Source organism: Phacochoerus africanus, chromosome 1 (assembly GCF_016906955.1).
Source record: "Phacochoerus africanus isolate WHEZ1 chromosome 1, ROS_Pafr_v1, whole genome shotgun sequence".
Classification (NCBI taxonomy): domain Eukaryota; kingdom Metazoa; phylum Chordata; class Mammalia; order Artiodactyla; family Suidae; genus Phacochoerus; species Phacochoerus africanus.
In genome coordinates this window covers 224,827,064-224,847,575 of record NC_062544.1, presented here as the reverse complement: position 1 = coordinate 224,847,575, position 20,512 = coordinate 224,827,064, and the positions used below count along the sequence as shown (strand labels likewise).

Sequence of the window (20,512 nt, the reverse complement as noted above, 5' to 3'; positions counted from 1 at the left end):
AAGGATTTCCCTAGTGGTTTACTGGTTAGGAAATAACGCATTCATGCTGCAGCCTGGGTTCCATCCCTGGTCTAGGAACTGAAATCCCACATCAAGCCACTGCATGCCTAGGCCAAAAACAAACCAAAAAAGGAACAACAACAACAACAAAACCATAAAAAGAAAAGCACATCTGCATATTCAAATCAGATATGCCTTCTATCTTGTATCATAAACTTAGAGTAGATTTTGCCTGGAATTGGGGCACTCAATACATCTGGACACTAAGAAAAACTGTTTCCTTGCAGAGTGAGCTTTCCTTTAGCTTAGATGCAAGTAGTGGCTTAAATGGCAAACTTTCCTAAATGCATTAAGATGGAACAGGTCAATAATAGCACAGTGAACAATTGTGTCTTTGTTACACATGTGTCAAGGAGAAAAATGTTGAAAACCACCACTGGTTATTTGGTATTAAGCTTCCAGCTTTGAAAATAAATAGCTAAATTGCTTTCAGCATTTATACAGCAGTTGGAGACCACTGTCCCATATTAAACTCTCTTTCTTCTATTTTATTTTATTATTACTATTATTATTCAGACTATTTAAATGACTTGGCTTAATATTTTCTCAACACACTGTTCACAGCTGGGTAAATGCACTCTGCCCTCATTTCGACACGACCATTTATATTGCTAAACCATCTCATCCACCCTCCTCTCATTGCCTCTTCAACTGTTTCCCAGCTTGTTATTATCATCTTAGTTCCACCCTGTCATCACTCTCTTAGCCCTTCTCTTAATTCCGTCCTCTTGACTTCTTACTCCTTAGATGCTTTCCCACCCCAGCTTTCTATCCTTATTCTTCCACCATTCCGCTGTACTTTGTAGTTTATGCCAGGGTTTGTGGGCTCCTGTGTGAGTATAAAGTGAATACCACTTAAAATGAAAAAGGTATCTTCAACTTTTGATATTCAAAAGTAGGGGAGAGCCGGAACTTTGATGCTATGTGCTGTTCTTTGGCTGCTAATATTTGAGGGGGTCAACATAGCTTAGCAACTGATTGAAAGGTCTTAGGAACAGAACACTAAGGTTGACTCCTATACTATCTGCTGTGGTTCTGAGTATATCTTAACTCTGAGCTTTGGTTTCTTGTCTGCTAAATGGGATGGGGGTATTATTGGCTGATTCTGCTGGGACACCATGAAAAACTGTTCAGTTGGCATTAACGCTTCATAAGAAAACCCTCTGAATTAAAAGCACCTACATGACAAAAGCTAGGGTTGAGGGTAGAGTGTATATAAAGAGGTAATTTATTAACTCAGGGTTTTTTTTTATTTTTTAATTTTTCAATGAGGTTGAGGTTAGAGTGTATATAAAGAGGTAATGTATTAACTCAGATTTTTTTAAAATTTTCCAATAATTTCCCAATTATTGCAGATAATCAATGGTCTTTCTGGAAGATCAGTATTCAATGCCTACTCTTAAATCTAAAACTAGTCCAAGTGCCCCTCTATTTCCTACTGTAGCCACAGAGAGCCCTTATAAGGAATTATGAAGCTAGTCTTTCAAATTATAGGTGGAGAGTACTCAAATAACTGCTCAAACTGTTTTATTATGTGGCATTCAGAAGTAGCTTGTTAAGAGGCTTTGCCAAGTCTTAACCAGTATCATCAAGCGGTTTATATTTAAATGCTGGGCCTCGAAGACAATAACTTGAAAATGGCTTCTAAAGAAGCAGAGAGGTCCTCACTTTAAGGGCTCTCTCCAGTCCTGGGTTGCTTAGGTAGTGCTTGAAATTTAATCAAGTATAGGTTTACAAGTTAATGATCTTTTAATATTAGAAAGAAAACGTGAAAACCTACTGCACACGGGTGTGGTATAGCTCAGTGTAGATTTCTTTGTATTTTTATTCTTTTGTATTTAGTAGACTCAAAATACCTTACCAGCCCACACATTTCTCTAAAGTAGATGATAATTGATCAATAGGACTGTCCTTCTTTAACATGTTGAATAATCCCCTCCTGGGGCAAAAAGCTGAGCACTAGGTTGGACTATTTGCTCAAAATCTCAGTGTGTCAAAGATAAGCTAATAGTCTAACTAATCTAGTGGATGCAGGCTTGTGAGGGTTAATGGAAATGGAAGTGGGATGGGAGATGGCAGAAGCAGTGCCCCTGGGTGGGAAGGAATATAACAATATTTGGTCAGTGAAAAGACCTCATTAAGTCAAGGAAAAAGAAGTTAATGTCTCTTCACTTCTAAACTACATCTCCTAATATTCTCCCTACATATAGAAATCTAGCTAATGTGTTGGTCTATAGCCTGGACCCTGGAAGGAGATTATCTGAATTTAAATCCAGCAGACTAACTTAGTTAACTAAGTAGTTAACTAGCTACTTAACATCTTTGGATAATGGAGAGATATGAGTGCCTAATAAGGTTGCCCTGATGGTTAAAGGAGATCACATATGTTAAGGGTCTAGCACATGGGCAGACTACTCTGTATGTACTCACTTGATAAGAAGTGATGCCATTAAAATCATCTCCCTCATTCCTCCTCCCTAACTGTGGTTTTAAAAATAACTCTGGAGTTACTGTTGTGGTTCAGTGGTTAACGAACCTGACTAGGATCTATGAGGATGCAGGTTTGATCTCTGGCTTCACTCAGTAGGTTAAGGATCAGCGTTGCTGGGAGCTATGGTATAGGTCACAGACACAGCTCGGATCCCGTGTTGCTGTGGCTATGGTATAGGCTTGTGGCTGTAGCTCTGATTTAAGCCCTAGCCTGACAACTTCTGTGTAGCCCTAAAAATAAATAAATAAGAATAAATAAAAATAACTCAGTGCAAGCAAGGAAACAAGACCGGTTTCCTTAGTGGGTGCCCTTCAGCCACCAGTGTGGATACATGGAATCTGTTAGGCTACATGTGCTGACAATGTATTATTGGTATTATTTCAAGTCCAAGGCTTTACCCATGTATGCATGTTCCCACATCACAAAAACTAAGGCGATGAATCCTTGCCTGTACATATTGTATCATTGGATTAATGTGTTCAGAGAAATGATATAGTGTAACACTTTGCCCAGGATGAAGAAAAAGATATAAGAGGCATTACTTGGATATATAGACTAAGATATCAGGATCCTTAACAAACAGAATGCTAGAATGATGGGAGGAGGACGCAAATGAGAAGGGAATGCTTCCATTGGCATAGGAAATATTACTAAGGATACAAGGTATTCCTGCACTCTCATTCAGTTATTTTGACCCCTTTGGAGATCAGCATTCCAACAGAGAGTGAAGAAAGATATGTACGTATGCGGTGTGGACAAGATGACCGCAAACTGACACTGGACACCAAGTCAGCACATGTCACTGCAGTGGACATGGAAAATGTGCTGATGCACCGTGTAGATGGATAACTGTGAACACTTCAGGGGCTCTGGCTCTGGGTTTTTACCTGCTGCTGCCTCTGGCTGGCAGTAGCTCACCAGCTGCCTCATCTGCTCTGGACTGGCTGAGTTAGCAGAGCACCCCGCTGTCTACACTGTGCTCTCTGTCACAGGGGCTGGCCGCAGCCACCCCTCCCAAGCATATCTCCCCTCCCGACCCTGTTTTGCAGAAAAGTTCCGTCACCAACAATGTCTTCCTTCTTCTCATTAAACCCATCTACTTGGAATCTAAGTGATGGGCGATCCGTTCACACATGTACTTTTTTTTTGTTTTTCCCTTTTCTATCCTTACTCTCCATTGCCTCCTCTCTCTCACTCTCTCTCTTTCTCCCCCCCCCCTTTTTTTCATACCTGTGGGAAATAGCTTACCATGGAGCCTATTCCATCCTTCTATTCTCCTTTCCCTTCCTTTCTCTCAGTCTATATTTATTATTTGACATATATCATTAGCACTGTCCTCATTCTGGGTGGGATAGGAAGAAAAAAGACACTTTAATGCAAATTTATAGTTGTTCACTTTCTCTAACTAATCCAATTATCCTATTTTCTCTTTTCTAATCCCTGTAAAACCTCTTGTTAAGTTTATACTGTTCTACTCAACCAGCTCATCTTAGATGTGTCAGAATCTCAAATTCATAGTTGAGGCTGTCTTTCCCCCTATTTATGGAATCCCTAATATCAAGAATGAAACAGGTAAGCACATTTCTTAATAAATACCTTCTCAAGTGTCTTGAGATACTGATGTCTCTAGCTTAAACAAAGAACATTGATGTTTGGTCTTTGGAGACAAGTAAACAGGGATATGAATTTTAAACTTGTTGATGCAGCATTTGTAGTATAGCTGTAACCATCAAACTTACAGACTGAAGTTCATGGGAGTTTTAAAGGCCAAATTTAGACTAGTTTGTGGTGTTTTTTTATGAGTAGATTTGGATCTTGAACAGTTTTAAAATGGCTTTAATACTACATTTCAAGGAGACTCTCACTTAAATTGTTTTTTTCTTCTAAAAATCTATTTCTTGAAGGCTCATCTAAACTGAATAAGATGGAGACATTTCTCCTGTATATAGTACTTCTGCATTTTCCAACTGAGCCTGTGTGGGGAAAAACACCACAAAACAAACTTCCTAGTGGCTTGCTATTTCAAAATAATAATAATAATAATGAATTCTTCAGACTTTCTCCTTTTAGTAAAGATGAACTTTCTGGCCCAGTATGCACTAACTTTTATGCTCGTTTTACTTATTCTGATAAATGTATTCCTATTCTAAATACCATAATTTCTCCTGCTCACTCTCATGATACTTCTGTTTCTCAGGAGGCATTTGATTTGATGCTCATGGCTACTGGGCTAACAATGCAGGGGGCCAGATATCTGACTATAACATGCTCTTTCAGGAAAAGGCCCTAAGGTGGACTTTCCTATTAATACCAGTAACTTAAAACAAATTTCCCCTCCTTATTCTGCCTTGAGGATCTTTGGTCTTCAGAAAAGGCAGCTTTGTTCCTCTCACCACTCCATCCCTCTTCCAAAAATATATCAGACAAGTAATGTTTCCTGCTGTCATTTGGAAACCTTTCTGCAACCACTTTTCCTCCTTTAGATTTATATTACGTTTTAATCATTCATTCCACTCTTCCTCTTGTGTTGTTAAAAATACACTTTCTTTTTCTAGTCTCTCCTTTCTTCCAGCACCTTACCCATCCTCCCTGAATATTTCTTCCTCAATCACTCCCATCACTGCCATTTTTCAACTGCTATCTGCTTTCCAGGACCTTGCATCATCTCTGCTCCTTAAAGAGATCATCACCAAAGAGATTTTTGTCCTCTGAATATTTTACAGTTTAACCAACCAGGACAAAAAAACAAAAACTAAAACAACAAAGAAACAAAGCAGTTATCAAAAGCAAGCTGGAGAATAGAGACAAAATGTATTCCACTTGCAAATCTCGTCTTAGGCATAGGAATTGAGAACCTGTGTTTTTGTTTCAGTGGCTACACTCTGATTTTTGTATAAGTTTACTTTCTTTTTCCCCTGTGGGTTAACTTTCTTACTTTAAAAATTTTTTTTAAGATTTTTATACTTCCTTTTATAGTTGATTTACAATGGTCTATCAATTTCCACTGTACAGCAAAGTGATAGATAAAAAGCATGGTTTTGGAATTTTCCATGAGATAACTCTACTGACTTGGTCCTCCTAAGTGGGCCCTGCACGGCATACTTACTGAAAAGGACGAGGCTGGCGTTGGTGACCCCCAGATTGTTGGCAGCCACGCAGGTGTAGTTGCCATAGTGCTCCTCAGTGACGTTGGTCACCGTCAGGGAGGACTGGCCCTCCGTGCTCTTAATCTCAAGGCCATTGGCACTGTTTATCCTAAGAGTTCAAAGACAGAAGGGTAAAAAGAAACACTGGTGAAAATTCAGTGTAGAAACTTTTTTTCCATCATCAAGATGAAGAGAAAGGAAGTAGATAGAGCTCATTTCCCCTGCTCGATTCTTCATTTGAATCACACAATCCCACATTATCAAAGTTGATTGACAGAAAAGACTTGGGAATGGATGAATTCCACTGGGCTTTGGTTTGTGCTCTAGGTAAGAAAGACACGCAGGTGCAAATAGCCCACTGAACCACCTGCCTCACTCTGCACGTAACCTGTGTGCTTTGGGCCTTCAGTCTAAGAGCTATGGCCTCAAAGCCCTTGGTAAAAAGGCTTAGAAAAGTAAGAGGGAATGGGATAGGCCTACATAGGTGCAGCTGGGTCTGGTTTTGTCCTTAGGGCTCCTGGTTTCCCCAGTGCCAGGCTTGGCACATACCTGGTGTCATCTCGGTACCACTCAAAGTCAGGAGCAGGCACTGCCGAGGCCTCACATTTGAGAGAAGCTTTTCGCCCTGTGGTGGCTTCATTGCTCTTGGATTCCGTGATAGTGGGAGGATCTGTAGGAAGGACAGACAAGCAGTTTGCATGAATTTTGGACAATGCTCCAGAAGGGATTTAAAAGGACAGTCTAATTGGAGAGGGGCAGGACAGGACTAGTCTTAAAGCTCCATTTACATGAATTATGTGATTAGCCTAATGGAATGGATCACTAGAAAACTAAATAAAAATAAGAGATTAATGAAACTATAGACTTCACTTCCTTAAGTGGGATGCTTCATAGGGTTCTATGGAAATGAAATCTAGGATTTCTTTTCCCCTCCTCCAACAGACCATCCATTATTCTAACCATAGGTTGTAATATTTGCATAGTTTCTTTCCTGTTCATAAATTAAGGGGTGATACTAAAGGACTTGGGATTTTAAATGCATAATTTGAGCATTTTTCTTTTTCACAGTCATCATTATCATCGTTGTTATTGTTACCTTTGGAGATGGCAGTAAGAAGTCTGATAAAAATAGCAGAGCACTAAAGTCTTCCCAATCCAGGCTTAGCCTGAGATTGTTGCAGGAATTCAGGGAAACAAACCAATGTCAGATGACTGCTTTCCTTTTTTCCCTTCTCTGTGTTCCCTTATTGCCAGGACCCTGGTAAATTTTGCTTTTAGGTGTGAGGATGCAGTCTCAAGTCTATTGTGGTGCATAATCACCTTCCTGGGATATCAGCCCTCTACTCTCGCTCACGGTTGTGCACTTGACTTTTTCTGCTTAGGACTGAGCCTACAATACTGGAATGGGCTTGAAATCAGCTTGGAAACACATCTGACATTCTAATTTCCCACGATTCTCTCAAACAAACCTATGGAAAGTGGAGCAAGTGTTTACAGGTCCACAGGACTGAGCTAGGATGGCAAGCTTGAGCTCTTGGCTCAATGGTGCTGTGTTTGTTCAAGTTATGGACCCTCTAGGAGATAAAGACTTTTCTGTCCAAATGTCATTTGCCAGAAAATGGCAACTTGGCTGTGTGTATATGGAAAAAAAAAGACCCAAACCATCTGTTTATATTTTATAGAGGAAAAAAGCTTATTTAGGTAAATTAATAAAGTGAATTCTATTATACAAAATTCATTGAAATTTCTGCTCTTCAGTACCTAGTTCAGCTCATTTATTTTTAACTTTTTGTCTTCATATTCAAAACTATTTCCCAAGTTTTCTGTTTATGGAAGACTTGGATCCTCTTAGTTAAAAAGAATGTACAAAAGCATCAGCTTCATCTCCAATTTTCTCTCCCACTTCATTTTTACATCAGTTAGGACATCTTTAAATCACTGTCAGAGAAAGGTGGAGGTAGAGCACATTTGAATAAGCACTATGTGTAAACAGGTATGCCAGGGTGGGTGGTGGTGGTTGTTTTGTTTTAGACTTATCTGCTCAGTTTTGTATAGATACAAAAAAGGCAACATGATGAATGGAAAGAATCGGATTGGAAACTTGGAGTTCTGGAATTTAATTTCTGCTTGGTTGTGTGAACGTATCATTACATATTGTGTGAGCCTTGGTTTTATTATCTGTAAAATGAAGGAACTACACATTAACAATCTATATAGCTTTCCTTCCAGCTTAAAAAAATACCAATTCTAGCAGATTAAGGATCTAGCATTGTCTCTGCAGCAGCTTGGGTTGCTGCTGAGGCGCGGGTTTGATCCGAGGCAGCAAGTTAAGGATCCAGCGTTGCTACAGCTGTAGCATAGTTTGCAGCTGTGGCTAGGATTCAATCCCTGGCCCAGGGAACTTCCAAATGCTACAGGTGTAACCAAAACAAACAAACAAAAAAAATCCAATTCTGTTCAAAACTGCCCATTTTTTCACAAATAGGAGGTTAATAGCATTAGGACCCAAATGTTTCATACCCATAATTCCTCTAACCCTTAACCCTTTGATTGTTATATATTTCATTTATCTATTCCATGGGTTGGGAGTCAGGATTAAACAGTCAGAAATAGGACACCAGAGGTATGATTTTGACTCTTCTCTTAACCAGAACTGTGGCCTGGACCAGTTTGAGCATTTAAAAGGAGAAGTTAAATGACCACAGATGTTTCATTTAAATTTCTTTCATTCGATGATTGGTTATATAGCTCATTAGAGTACATCAGTTCAATGGATAGTGCAGTAATTGGTGGTGGTGGTGTGGATGGGGGAGATATATGTATAGAGTTGGGGCATCAGTTAGAAGTTAAGAGCTCAGATTTAAAGTTCGATAGACCTGGGGTCAAATCCATTCTCTGTCCTTCATTGTCCTTCATCATTAGAGATTTCAGTACTTTGAACTGAGTTCCATCGCCTCAATTTCCTCATCTATAAAATGCTGCAACCAGTGGCAGAGAGGTCCATTTGGAGACTGCTAAAGGAACCCAGAGACAGCCTTCCCTAGGTTTGCGATAAAGGGGCTAGAAGGGAATGGGAAGATTGGAGATTGAGAGATAGGAGCCTCAGAGTTGACAAGGTGAGATCTGAAGGATGAGGGATAGGAGGAGTGTCAAAGATAACCCCCAAATTTATGGCTTGAGCATCTAAGTGATACTATCCACTGAATACATGTTAGTTTCCTGCCCTCACCTCTTCACTGTATTAGGCTCTTAAACTGCCAGTGACTCTACAATCCAATGCCATCTCTCTGGCATGTTGGCCAGAGAGATGATCTTGCTTGTGATCCTATTGGTTTGTTCAATTTCTCAACTAGTATAATAAATTTTAACCAGTGTTTGTATTCCCAGAGCCACATGGTTAAGAGTGATAAACCGTCCCCAACCTTGGCCAAACACTACATTTTCCATCACCTCCCTCTGGGGCTCAGAGCTGGGGCACCTCAACCTAATAATCCACAGTGCAGACCTTCCAGCCTCTTCAATGGGACCAGGAACACAGGTCCTGGATGTAGTTTTATGGGCGGGTTCTTCCTCACTCTGGACATTTTCTTCTATGGGGTAGGAGCTTATTTTGTAAACCTTCTTGCTCTGGAACCCAGGGAAATGATTTTTCTAACTGTAAAACTGGGGAAGAATAGAGATGTTTGCCTCATCTCTTTCCTTTCTTCCTTCTGGGACCAAGCTTCTAGCAGGGAGCAGAGGTTCTCTGCTTCTCCACACTGATGTCTTACATGGGCTCTCCTCTTCCTGCTCTCATGTGGGCAGGCCTGTCCCTATCTAGGGCTGCCATGACTGGGGAGGTAGGTCGGCCACACTAAGCAACCACCTCTGACCATCCTGATCTCCAACACAGGGGGCAACTGGGCTTCCCATATGTCTCTTTTACTTATTTCTCAGCTCCTTAGAGATGTTAGCATGGGAAATAGGATTGAACAATTAAATGCATTAATCTTGGGACAGGGTGACACTGGTCAATTACAAAGGCTGAACACTTGCTCCTTTCCTTGAAAATCTAGGAAGCTTCTTATTTCAAGGAATCGTCACAGACAATGACACATGTACAAAGAGTTTGTTAATGACAAATGACACAATGATGCAAGTCTATTCCATATCTTATTGGAATGAAATTTCAAAATTCATTTGTAAATGAATTCTGTATAGTTGGGGCTAAGAAAAGTTCCTGCAAATCATGCTGTTGCATGCCTAGTATCATTAAAATAATAGATGTCCTTGCTCAAAATATGGTTATAATTAAAATGTGGCTTAATAAAAATGCTGCACAGAGGTCCATTGTTTTTCTTTAAGTGACTCTGAAGTAGCTTACAACTCTCAGAGGACTCTTCCCGTTTTTATTACTTTAAAATTCTGGGTTCTGAAAATATTAATAAAGGTGTTCTTACATCAACAATAACAAGACTCTTTCAATTAGAATGAATAGGATAACAATGACAGTGACCTAACACACAGAATATCATTCATTTAATCTTCCTAATGTTTGGAATAACAGTATAAAGGAACAAATTCTTGATAAAACATTCCATTTATAGGCATTTGGCATGTGTCAGCACTCTACTAGGCCTTATTCATTCTTTTCATCTAAAAAGTAGCCCTAGGAAGTAAGGATTATTAATCCCATATGATGAATGAGAACACAGATCTGCAGAGGGTTAGTAACTTGTCCAAGTTCACATAGCTGGCATTTGAGGGAGTCTATATTTGAACCCATGTTCTGGAACCCATGTTCTAAACTCTCTGTGCTTCCATTTGAATGAGCTCCTTTAGAGAGAAATCTATTCCTAATAAGGAAAAACTCCATTTAGGGGAGAGCACTGGTGGCTTAAAAGGTAAATGTTATATATTTCTGCTATTACAAGGTATCAAAAATGACACAACATGCAATGGCATAGTGGATATAAGTCCACAATGGAAATCAGGAGATGTGAGCTCAATTTCTGACTGTGTTACCTCCTGGGGATGACATGTTAACCTCTTGGAGACCCTTACTTTTAAATGTATAGATAGCACCTGTGTACCTGTCTCCCAGGTTTGATGCAAAGGTCAAATGAAATATCACATGTAAGAGCACCTGACATAATTACACTTTTTATTTTTATTACTATTACTCACATGGTCTCTTAGAAGGAAAGAGGGCTTTGGGACTCGGGCAGAATCTCACCTCTGCCTCTCTCAGGTTATTTGATTTTGTGGCAGAGAATGCTTACATTCTCTGAGTTTTTGTTTTGATCCTCTGCATGGAGATGATTTGATTATCTCCCAGGTTAGTGTGTGATGGGGGGCCAACGGAGTGAAGGCAGAGGACATAGGCAGTAAGAAAGACAATGTTTCCAGAGAATTGAACAACAATAATAAAACTACAGTTTTCTTTTTTAAATCACCATGTACCAGCAATATTAAACCAAACATACTAAACAATGTCAGTGATAAAGCAAATACTACTCCTACTGGGCAGGCTGGGCCCCATACACCTACCTCTTCGGTTGGCCACTATTTGTGCGATGATTACAATGAACAGACAAAACCTCTAACAGAGTCTTGGTACTCTGAAGCTCCTCAGAAAATGATGGTTCTTGTTCGCATTGCAGAGTTATAGTAGAATATTGCAGTACTCCAGGTTCTTACAGAGTACTTCCTTTGATGATCTCACAGTAGATTCATTAGGATGTGTCTTTATCGATATTATTCCCAGTAAAAGAATAAACTAAAGGTTGTCATGGAGAATGGAGAGGTATAACCATGAATAACTAGAGAAGGCAGGCAGTGTCATTCCAAATTAAGCAGTTATTTTCCTAAAGTTTTATATTAGGTAACTTTTGATTCAAAGCACTGAAGAGTCCAGTTAAAATATAGACATGTTATCTAGAGATAACATCTGTCTCAAGTCCCAATTGTTGGTTTCTATGGTGGCTAACCTTGGCTTCCTCTAAATTAAATGGCTAGCAAATGTGAGAGTGAGCTTTAGAAATGCCAGTGTATTGTGTTCCCCAGCATCTATGTTGGGTTGATTAGCTCTGGACACCAGGGTTGAGGCAGAGCTGAGTTCAAAGGGAGACAAGAAGAAGGAAAAAAAAAGTTACAAAGAGTGACCATGTGAACCTAGTTGGAGAGGTCTGTGGGAAAGCAGAAGGAAGGAATATTAGTTGATCACTTGGGTGGGGGACAGGCTTGAGAGCTGGGGCAGTTTCTGAGGATTCCTCCAGGAATAGGAAAAGCTTCCAGTATAAGAAGCTCTAAATAAAATCAAGTCCTTATTTACACTTACTATGTACTAGACATTATCCTTGAGATACTGACACCAGGATAAGAAAAATTCATAAGTAGCTACTTCTTCTTTTTTTTTTTTTTTGACAAACCCACAGCATATGGAGGTTCCCAGACTAATGAACAAATCAGAGCCACAGATGCGACCTATGCAACAGCTGCAGCAATGCCAGATCCTTAACCCACTGTACTGGCATAGGGATCAAACCCGCACCTCGGCAGTGTCCCGAGCTGCTGCAGAGACAATGCTGGATCCTTAACCTGCTGTGCCACAGTGGGAACTCCCAAAAGTAGCTACTTTTAATGCACTGTGAGAATTGAAATTGAGGGATCACACCTAGAACCTATACATGAAAGGACAGTTGTCCCTAGGCTGGTATCTGGAAGAAATTGGCAGCAGTACTATAAGTTACAAGAAAACAGAAGTTCTGCCTATTGTACAAAAATATACTAAGCTTATTTAGTTGAAGAGCTTTCAGGTCAATAAATTAGCTTCTGTAAACTCCAGGATCTCCTACCACTTAGAAAATAGATTTTACATGTCAGATGGCTATGCACAGTGCTGTAGACCAACTGTGGAGAAGGATTATTCAAGAGAAGTAAGAAGGAGAGACTGCAGAATTCAGCTTGTGGGCTAAACAGGAGGAACTGTTCTGTCTCTTTTGTTTACTGCTCAGGCTTCTCAGTGCCCTGCAACAAACATCTGCTGGCAATTGAGTAAATGAATCAATGAGATGCTAGTGGAAGAAAATCACCAACACTGGGATTGTTTTTTAAGTGGTACTCTGGCTCTGCTCCATTATGATAACCTATTCAGACATTAATTATCTTAGCCATCTTGATCCCCTGACCTAATTCCAAACCTTGTGTCTAGAAAAGGAAGAGGGAATCAGCTTAAATCACAGGACATTTTCATAATAGGCAGGCTTATATGAAGTGACAAAGGTGATATTGGAAATCTTTCAGTTTGCATGCATTTTTCTAGCCAGACAGACCTTATTCTGTAATTTAATCTTGGAGACTTCATCTACTTAATACAACTACATTTAAGTAGGGGGAATTGTTTGAATAGAACAACAGGTGTAATGCCTAGTTGTTTTAATATAATATAAACACAGCTTACAATGTGTTGGTAAAAAGGTGATTCCAAAGGAAATTTATTTAGAACATGTTTCCTGATTTGTGACCAGCATCATTCATAGAGTTTGGAGAAATGTTAAGAAGGCAGAGTTTACCTGTGAGTTTTTCACCTATTCATTGTTAACATTTACAGAGCAATTTTTACAAGGTCTAACATGTGCTAGGTCTATCCTAACTGGCTGTTTGACTAAGCTCATTATAGATTTCCATGTAATTTGTTATGATATGTCTTTTTGAATCTTGAGGCCCTGTCCATATTCTTCTGTGGTTCACTAATCACTAGGAAAAGTTCACATTTTAATAAAAGGCTTTTCTTGAAAATTATCAGTATTTTCTTCTGTTATAAGTTACACTTTGGGGACAGTCAAGAAGGAGCAATGTCAGACTAATTGCGCTAATAATAACAGGGCCCAGGCGGCTGGCTTTGATCTTGGGAACCATCTGCAACACGGACCGCTTTGATGTTTCACACAATGGAAGCATAAATATTTTCTATGTACTCCATGATTGGACTTTCAGAAATCTAATTAAGATGAAGGTCAATTAAGAGAAAATAAAATCTTAACTCCGAAAGTCACAGAAGAGGTAGAAGATGATGGCATGGCTGTGTGTACATAAAAGAAGCCAACTAACCTAATTATAAACTTATATAAACACCAGGAAAATTGCCTTTCATGTGAAAAAAAGGTCCTAAAGCATTTTATAACATTGAGATCATTAATGTGTCTTTGAAACACACCCAGGACTGGAAAAGAATAGTAATCTTGGCATTTCAAAACTCTATTACTTAAAAAATCATAGACAGCAACAGGATAAAAGCACTTCAGACCTTATCAAATGCAGTCCCTTGCTTCTTGGAAATGAGTGTCATAAATGCTATGGCAGAATCAAATCTATTGGATTGTTCTAGGTCTGGGGTGAAGGGGGTTTCTCTTTCTGTTTCCAAAGGTCACCAGGCTGCAGCATGGCCATAGGAAATAGTGCAGTCCAGTGTAGACCAGGTCACCCAAGACAAGATTCCTTACTCCCTATGCCTCAGTTTCCAAATGCTTTTTTTTTTGCTTTTTAGGGCCACACTTGCGGCATATGGAGGTTCCCAGGCTAGGGGTCTAACTGGAGCTGCAGCCGCTGGCCTATGCCACGTTCATAGCAATGCTGGATCTGAGCTGAGTCTGTGATCTACACCACAGTTCACAGCAATGCCAGATCCTTAACCCACTGAGCGAGGCCAGGGATCAAACCCACAATCTCATGGTGCCTAGTCGGATTCGTCTCCACTGCGCCACAACGGGAACTCCTGTTTCCAAATTCTTATAGTCAGACTAATGATGATTATCTCATGAGTGTACTGTGAGAATTAAATAACAGATGTAAATCCCTTAGTCAGTGCTGCACACAGTAGGTACTGAGAGCTGAAAAAACCTCCTCTTTCTTCTAAGAGCATGGACTTCAGAATCGAACAGGCTAGAGTCTGAGTCCCTTTCTTCACACTTGCTTTCTGTGTCACTTGGAAAGGCAAGTCTACCTTCTTGGACTTCAAACTCTAAAATGGAGTCAATTAGATCTACCTTGCTAGGGACTTAATACAGAATCACTGGCACATAGGTTAACTGCGTGGAATGCTTAAAACAGGAAGTAACTTATCACTGTCCAAAGCATCTTTTCAAATAAGGGTTAAAACATCCATGCACATGTGTCTGTGCACCTTTGTGCATGTGTGTATGTGTGTTATATGCACATACGTGTGTACATGTGTGTGTGAAGCATGCATGTGTGTGTGTGTGTGTGTGTGTTAAATGCACAGGAGGGAAGAACTGTCAGGACATCCCTTTTTCCCTGTCACTAGCCACAGTTATATGATGTGGAACTTGAATTTGAATGATACAGAAAGTCACTCCTAACTGAACAGGGTAAACGAATTCTCTTTATTCCTTTGCTGGGTTGACACATATCATATGGATCCGCCCCCCACCCCCATCTTTTGAACTACATCTAAGGATCCTTTCATCTTAGAAGTTCAAAGTATGCCCACTTACCTATGCATCTTGGTGAAATCTTCCTTTCTAATGCCCATACTTTGGGACAAATAGATAACTGGTATTAACTTATCAGGAACCCCTGGGAGCCATCAGGACACATGGTATCTGACCACAGTGGCTTAAATTTGTCCCCAAGGCCAATTAGTTCAATAGAAGAGGATAAAATATGATCTTGAATTAGTCCCTCCTGACAAACAATGCATGAAGATGAAAATTCCAGTTAAAGCAAGTATAAATTGTTGCCTTTTCCAAAGTGGTATGACCTTGGTCTCCACAAAGACCAGAATAATGATTGCCAGAAAATGCTAGTGCTGTCTGATCATGTTTTCTTAATTCTACAGTATGAGTAAAAGACAGAGTGTATTGTTAAATGCATTACAGGATATATTTAGAGTTGGTCGAGTTGATTTATCAAATTCAAAGGCCAAGTCCTGCCCTTGGATGTGTCCAAAGTACAAATATGCATCCCTGACCAGAGGGGCATCTGCTTGAAATGCAATGTTCTCTTGCTAAGGGGATTTTTAGAGCTCGCTGGAGATGGAGGTGGGCCCTGGGCACATGGCACCTGCTGGCTCCTGTCATACTTACAGTTCACAGTGACCTTGACTTGTTTGACGTCCGCCGAGGAGACCTCATTGGCAGCTTTGCACTCATATTTGCCTGACTGCTCCCTGGTGATGCCGAGGATCTCCAGATATTCTTCTTCTCCTTCAAGTTCTCTTCCTGAAAAATAGAGGTTTGAGTGATTTTTTTTTAAGTTTATAATATGCAGCAGATCACCTCTTTTTTTTTTAAAGCAATAAATCCACATGGCTTTTCAATACTTTGACAATATGCTTGGTCTGAGGTCAGGTTCTATAGAAGCAGACCCCAAGAACAAAAGTCCAGGGGAAATAATTAAGGAGGAGGTGATTGCAGGAAAAGATGGTAGGGGAGTGGGAAAAAAAACAGGATCTGAAAGAGAAAGGAGCATAGCAGGGGTGCAATGCCAGGTCAGCCCAATCTGGGGACAGTACAGGTCCCACTTCAAAGATGTCCTGACCAAGAGTCAAGAAGCTGGAGTGTTTAGACATTACAATTATCAGTCACTGGTTAAAGGCTTAGAGCAAAGTGGGGATTGCGGGGAGGTGCATGAAAACTGTAAAGGGGTCAGAGGGGCAACCACTGAAGTGCTGACATCATCAATTACCCCATGCTGCAGAGCACTCTTTCAACCAATGCTGCTATTAGGACAAGTGGCTTCCTTTTGAGAAACTGTCACTCTTCTCCCCCAGATTATGTGGAATTCTGTTCACAAAGGTCATGTTTGAAACCCTGTCCTGCAGTTGTGCTTTCCTTATTCAGTGTCAAACTACATTATTGGTGAGGCTTTCAGGCCATGGACCAGCTCTTAGAGAATGTGCTGCTGGAGGTGCACTTTGTCACATGAGGATGGAGGGTGGGGTACCAAATATTGGCTAAACTCATGGGGCTTAGGGGGTCTGAAGGTCCCTTTTTGGAAAGTTACAGAAAGTTGGATATGTTCACTTTTGTAAAGAAATATCAAGATGGGCAGGTTTGTTAATTTCCCTGATTAAACAACTTTTTTTTCTGGATTGAGAGAGAGAAAGAGGTAGAGGAAATGGAAGGGGAGGAAAAGAAAAAGGGGTAAGAGAAGGTGAAGAGGAAAGGGGACTGAGCTTGGTTGGAAAGGCCTACTGACTTTAGCTAATTGCAACTCCCCTCACCCTCAAGTTATAAGCCCCAGTGCTGTTGGGTTAGGACAGAGCACAGAGCAGCTGGGTGCTAAAGAACACAGTCCTGCCACCAGGAAGCAAACTTGCTCCTGGTCATCCTCCACTAAATGGTACCAATTAATAGCTCTGCTCAAATGCCACAAGCTGTTTTCCTTTTTTGGAAATTCCCTGTTGGCCAAATCAACATAGCAGACACTCAGCACAGAGACAAATTCACTGTCTAAATATGTCAGCTAAGCCCGTTAACTAGGTTCCCAATAAAACCTACAGCCTCTTTGATAACATTCTATAATGCAACTGTCAGGAATACCAAGCTTCAAATCTGTCAATTGTCATATTGATGATTGTGAAGAAACTCCTCAATCCCAACAACAAAAAGGCAATAGTTAAATAAAAAGTTTTTGCTTTGGAGTCCTGCACATTATCTAGCACATGCTTCTAGTGAAACCTTTTTAGAATTAGTCTGTAAGTGCACAGCTGCATATTATTTACAAGAGGCTATTTTTTTCCTGCCTGTGTTTTTTTCCGCCTTTTCTCTTCTCCATAGTCATGTAAGTCGTCAGGCTTGACCTCTCATGACACAGAAGTAGAACGTGGTAGGAAAGAAAACAAATCTTAGAAAGGGTGATAGTCCACTTCACTGGGTTAGATGGGAAGAGTTCGGGCTTGGAGGGGAAAAAAAAAAAAGGTCTTTCCTGAAAACCTGTAACTATGAACTGAGAGTCATGCCAACTAAGCAATGCTAAGAATCTTCTGGCTAAAAATAAATACCCTGAAGACAAAAGGCAAGGCTGACAATTTCAGGCCAAAACAGGAGAGAGCTCATTAAAAATCCAGAGTGCAAAGGTAGAATTTACAGTAAGACAGCATTATTGATTTTGAGAATAATGGTGGGTTATAATGAAAAAAAGAGTTAAAGATGAGTTTAGAATGGTTTAGGATTTCTGCCATGCTCTGCTCCCTCATCCATCAACATTATTCCTAGGTAGGTACAGAGGTGTTAGCAGAAGAAAGGGAGAAGGAGTATAGTCTTCTAGAGGTGGTTAACCGCACTGAATTCCCCTCACTCCCCGTAAAATACCCAGAAATAAGGTAACGGAGCCCTATCTAGCATTTTGAATTTCTAAAAGATATAGATCAGTTCTAGGAGAGGAAAAGATGATTTTTAGCAACAATCAAGGCCCTCCCAAGGGCCTATGAGGGTAAACATTAAGGTGACCTAGAGAAAAGCAAGTAATATGAATTGGGTTTCGGACCTGAGATTCGTACATGAATACTAGCATAAGTATTTATCATCTCATTATTTTCCTGATAAGCAGAGAATAAAATAAATCTTCATGGGATGAATTTTTAACCTCATGTCTCTAGGAAGAATTTCTCCCAATACCACCTAAGGATGAAGGAGGAGTTTTCCCCTAAACTCCCCACCCCTAAGGCAGCAAGGCCACTTTTGCTAACTCTTTTGATACCTCTCCTGCCCTCTGCTGGCCGCCTCTGTCTCCAGCATATGACGTGCACAGCTAGTTCACTCCAGCGGGAGAGCCTCAAGACACAAGCCAAAGAGAGGGAAGAGAAACTAGATGGTCTTCCCCCATCCAGCACTCTTGACAGGAATTTAAAATGTTAAATGACACCTCTGGGCCCTTCTTGTCATCCTTCCTTTATCTCTTGGACTCTTCAATTGAAACTCTTATCCTGGCACTTCTTGTCTATTTTTTATGCACCCACAGGAGACTTCTGCCCACAAGACATAATCTTTCCTAGTTCACTCAAGCATTTCTCATTGATCCACAGTGACTTGAGGGAAATGGGCACTTTTCTACTTCTAGAAACCAAAGAACCAGATTGTCGATTCATTGGGACTACGTCTTGCAATATCCCAATGCACAGCACAGGGTTTGGCACAGATGTGTTACTCAATAAATGTTTGTTGAGTTAGCTGAACTGAATGAAGAAACATAAGCAAAAACTACAGTCAGATTGAACACATCTTCTAGCTTAAGATAATGAATACTGAAAGGTGGTATTTCTGTAACAGAAGCTGGCATTATAAATCCACTCCCTTTTAATGATCCTAACAAAGTACCCTTTCTCTGGGCAAGGATGGGTGTGCTGAGTCCTCTGCCGCTCAAAGGCTGGATGGGGCATGACCCGAGGATGTGCCTGCTATGTGGATTTATTACTTCAGGAAAAGGTATGGAGACACCAGCAGACCTCCAGGTGGAAATGGGCACAATGCCATTCCTTTCACCTGACCAGTTTCAGTTTCTTGTTTCAAGGCATGGAATTCACCACGTTAATCCTGAGTCACAGAATTTTAAGGTGCCCTTAGATCCTCTTGTTCTTCTCCCTTGGCCCCCCTTGTCTATCCCCATCAAGGCTCTTTTTCTCCTATCCCATCAGTTTCCTCTGATTAGCTTCTCTCAACCCAGGGATCCGGTCCATCTCCTTATACTCACTCAACCTTGAGAAAATTCTTAGGCCAGAACTAACATGGGCCCTTCTCTTGCTCCTATCTTTCATTTTCTGCCCTTGTATAATGTTTACTTGAAATGCAAATTTCAGTATTTTGGTATTTTAAACATCTCAACCTATTTCCACAAGCTTGCTCACGTCGCCGAGTGTTGTATTTATTCTGGGATCTGGTGTTTAGTTTCAATCTCCCTTTGCTTAATGTGCCTCTGTGTCTCCTGGCAATATTCAGCTACCAGGCGAAATAACTTCCCGTCCTCCTCAGTGGATATACCTTTCCAACTGTTCACATTATTAGCATATCCCCTCTTAGCCACTGTTTACTCAAGTTGTACATATTAGCTCTTCATAAGTCAGAGAGAAGGGCCTCAAGCTAATGGCAGGAGGAAAGTGTTCTCTTCTGTACTCCCTAATGTAGCAGCAAGTCAGTCAGGAACAGCTCCCATTAAGCCAGGTGCTATCTTCTGAATACAGTGCCTTCAGAGGACCATGCTTTGCTGAAACCTGCAGAGTTCACGTCCAAAAGGTTGATTTATTTAGATTTCCAAGGTTCACCAGGCATTTGGAAGCAAGTAGCCCACCGAAATGAAATACATTTCCTTGGTGCTTCTCTCTCTCCCATTCTATCTTTCTTCCTTGTCACACATACACAGGGCAAACTTACAAACAGCTCTTTATATGTACCTATAACCATTCACTCTAACTTTTGGGAAACAGCATATGCATTAACTAATATTTGCTCACTAAACACAACAGGCCTATTTTTGAAAAATTTCCAGGGTATGAAAACCTGTGCCCTACTTGGAATTTTAAAAAAGATACTGCAGAGTTCCCCTTGAGGCTTAGTGGTAACAAACCCGACTGGTATCCATGAGGATGTGGGTTCAACTCCTGGCCTTGCTCAGCAGGTTAAGGATCCAGTGTTGCCATGAGCTGTGGTGTAGGTCACAGACGCGGCTCAGATCCCACTTTGCAGTGGCTCTGGCTTGGCTGGCAGCTGCAGCTCCAATTGGACCCCTAGCCTGGGAATTTCCATATGCTGCAGGTGCAGGCCTAAAAAGAAAATAAATAAATAAATAAAATAAACTGCTACCCTAATCATCATTATGA

At 40.5% G+C, this 20,512-nt stretch overlaps 1 protein-coding gene across 3 annotated transcripts in view; it reads right to left on the bottom strand.

Annotated features, from left to right (window-relative positions):
• LSAMP (limbic system associated membrane protein) overlaps window positions 1-20,512 on the bottom strand; it is a 623,529-nt gene that overhangs the window by 25,012 nt on the left and 578,005 nt on the right. For all 3 annotated transcript variants that reach the window (XM_047791769.1, XM_047791752.1, XM_047791762.1), the window contains exons 4-6: window positions 15,783-15,917; window positions 6,247-6,367; window positions 5,658-5,806 (exon numbers count right to left, since the gene is read on the bottom strand). In XM_047791769.1, coding sequence (XP_047647725.1) covers window positions 5,658-5,806; window positions 6,247-6,367; window positions 15,783-15,917 — 405 coding nt within the window. The remainder of the gene's footprint in view (window positions 1-5,657; window positions 5,807-6,246; window positions 6,368-15,782; window positions 15,918-20,512) is intronic.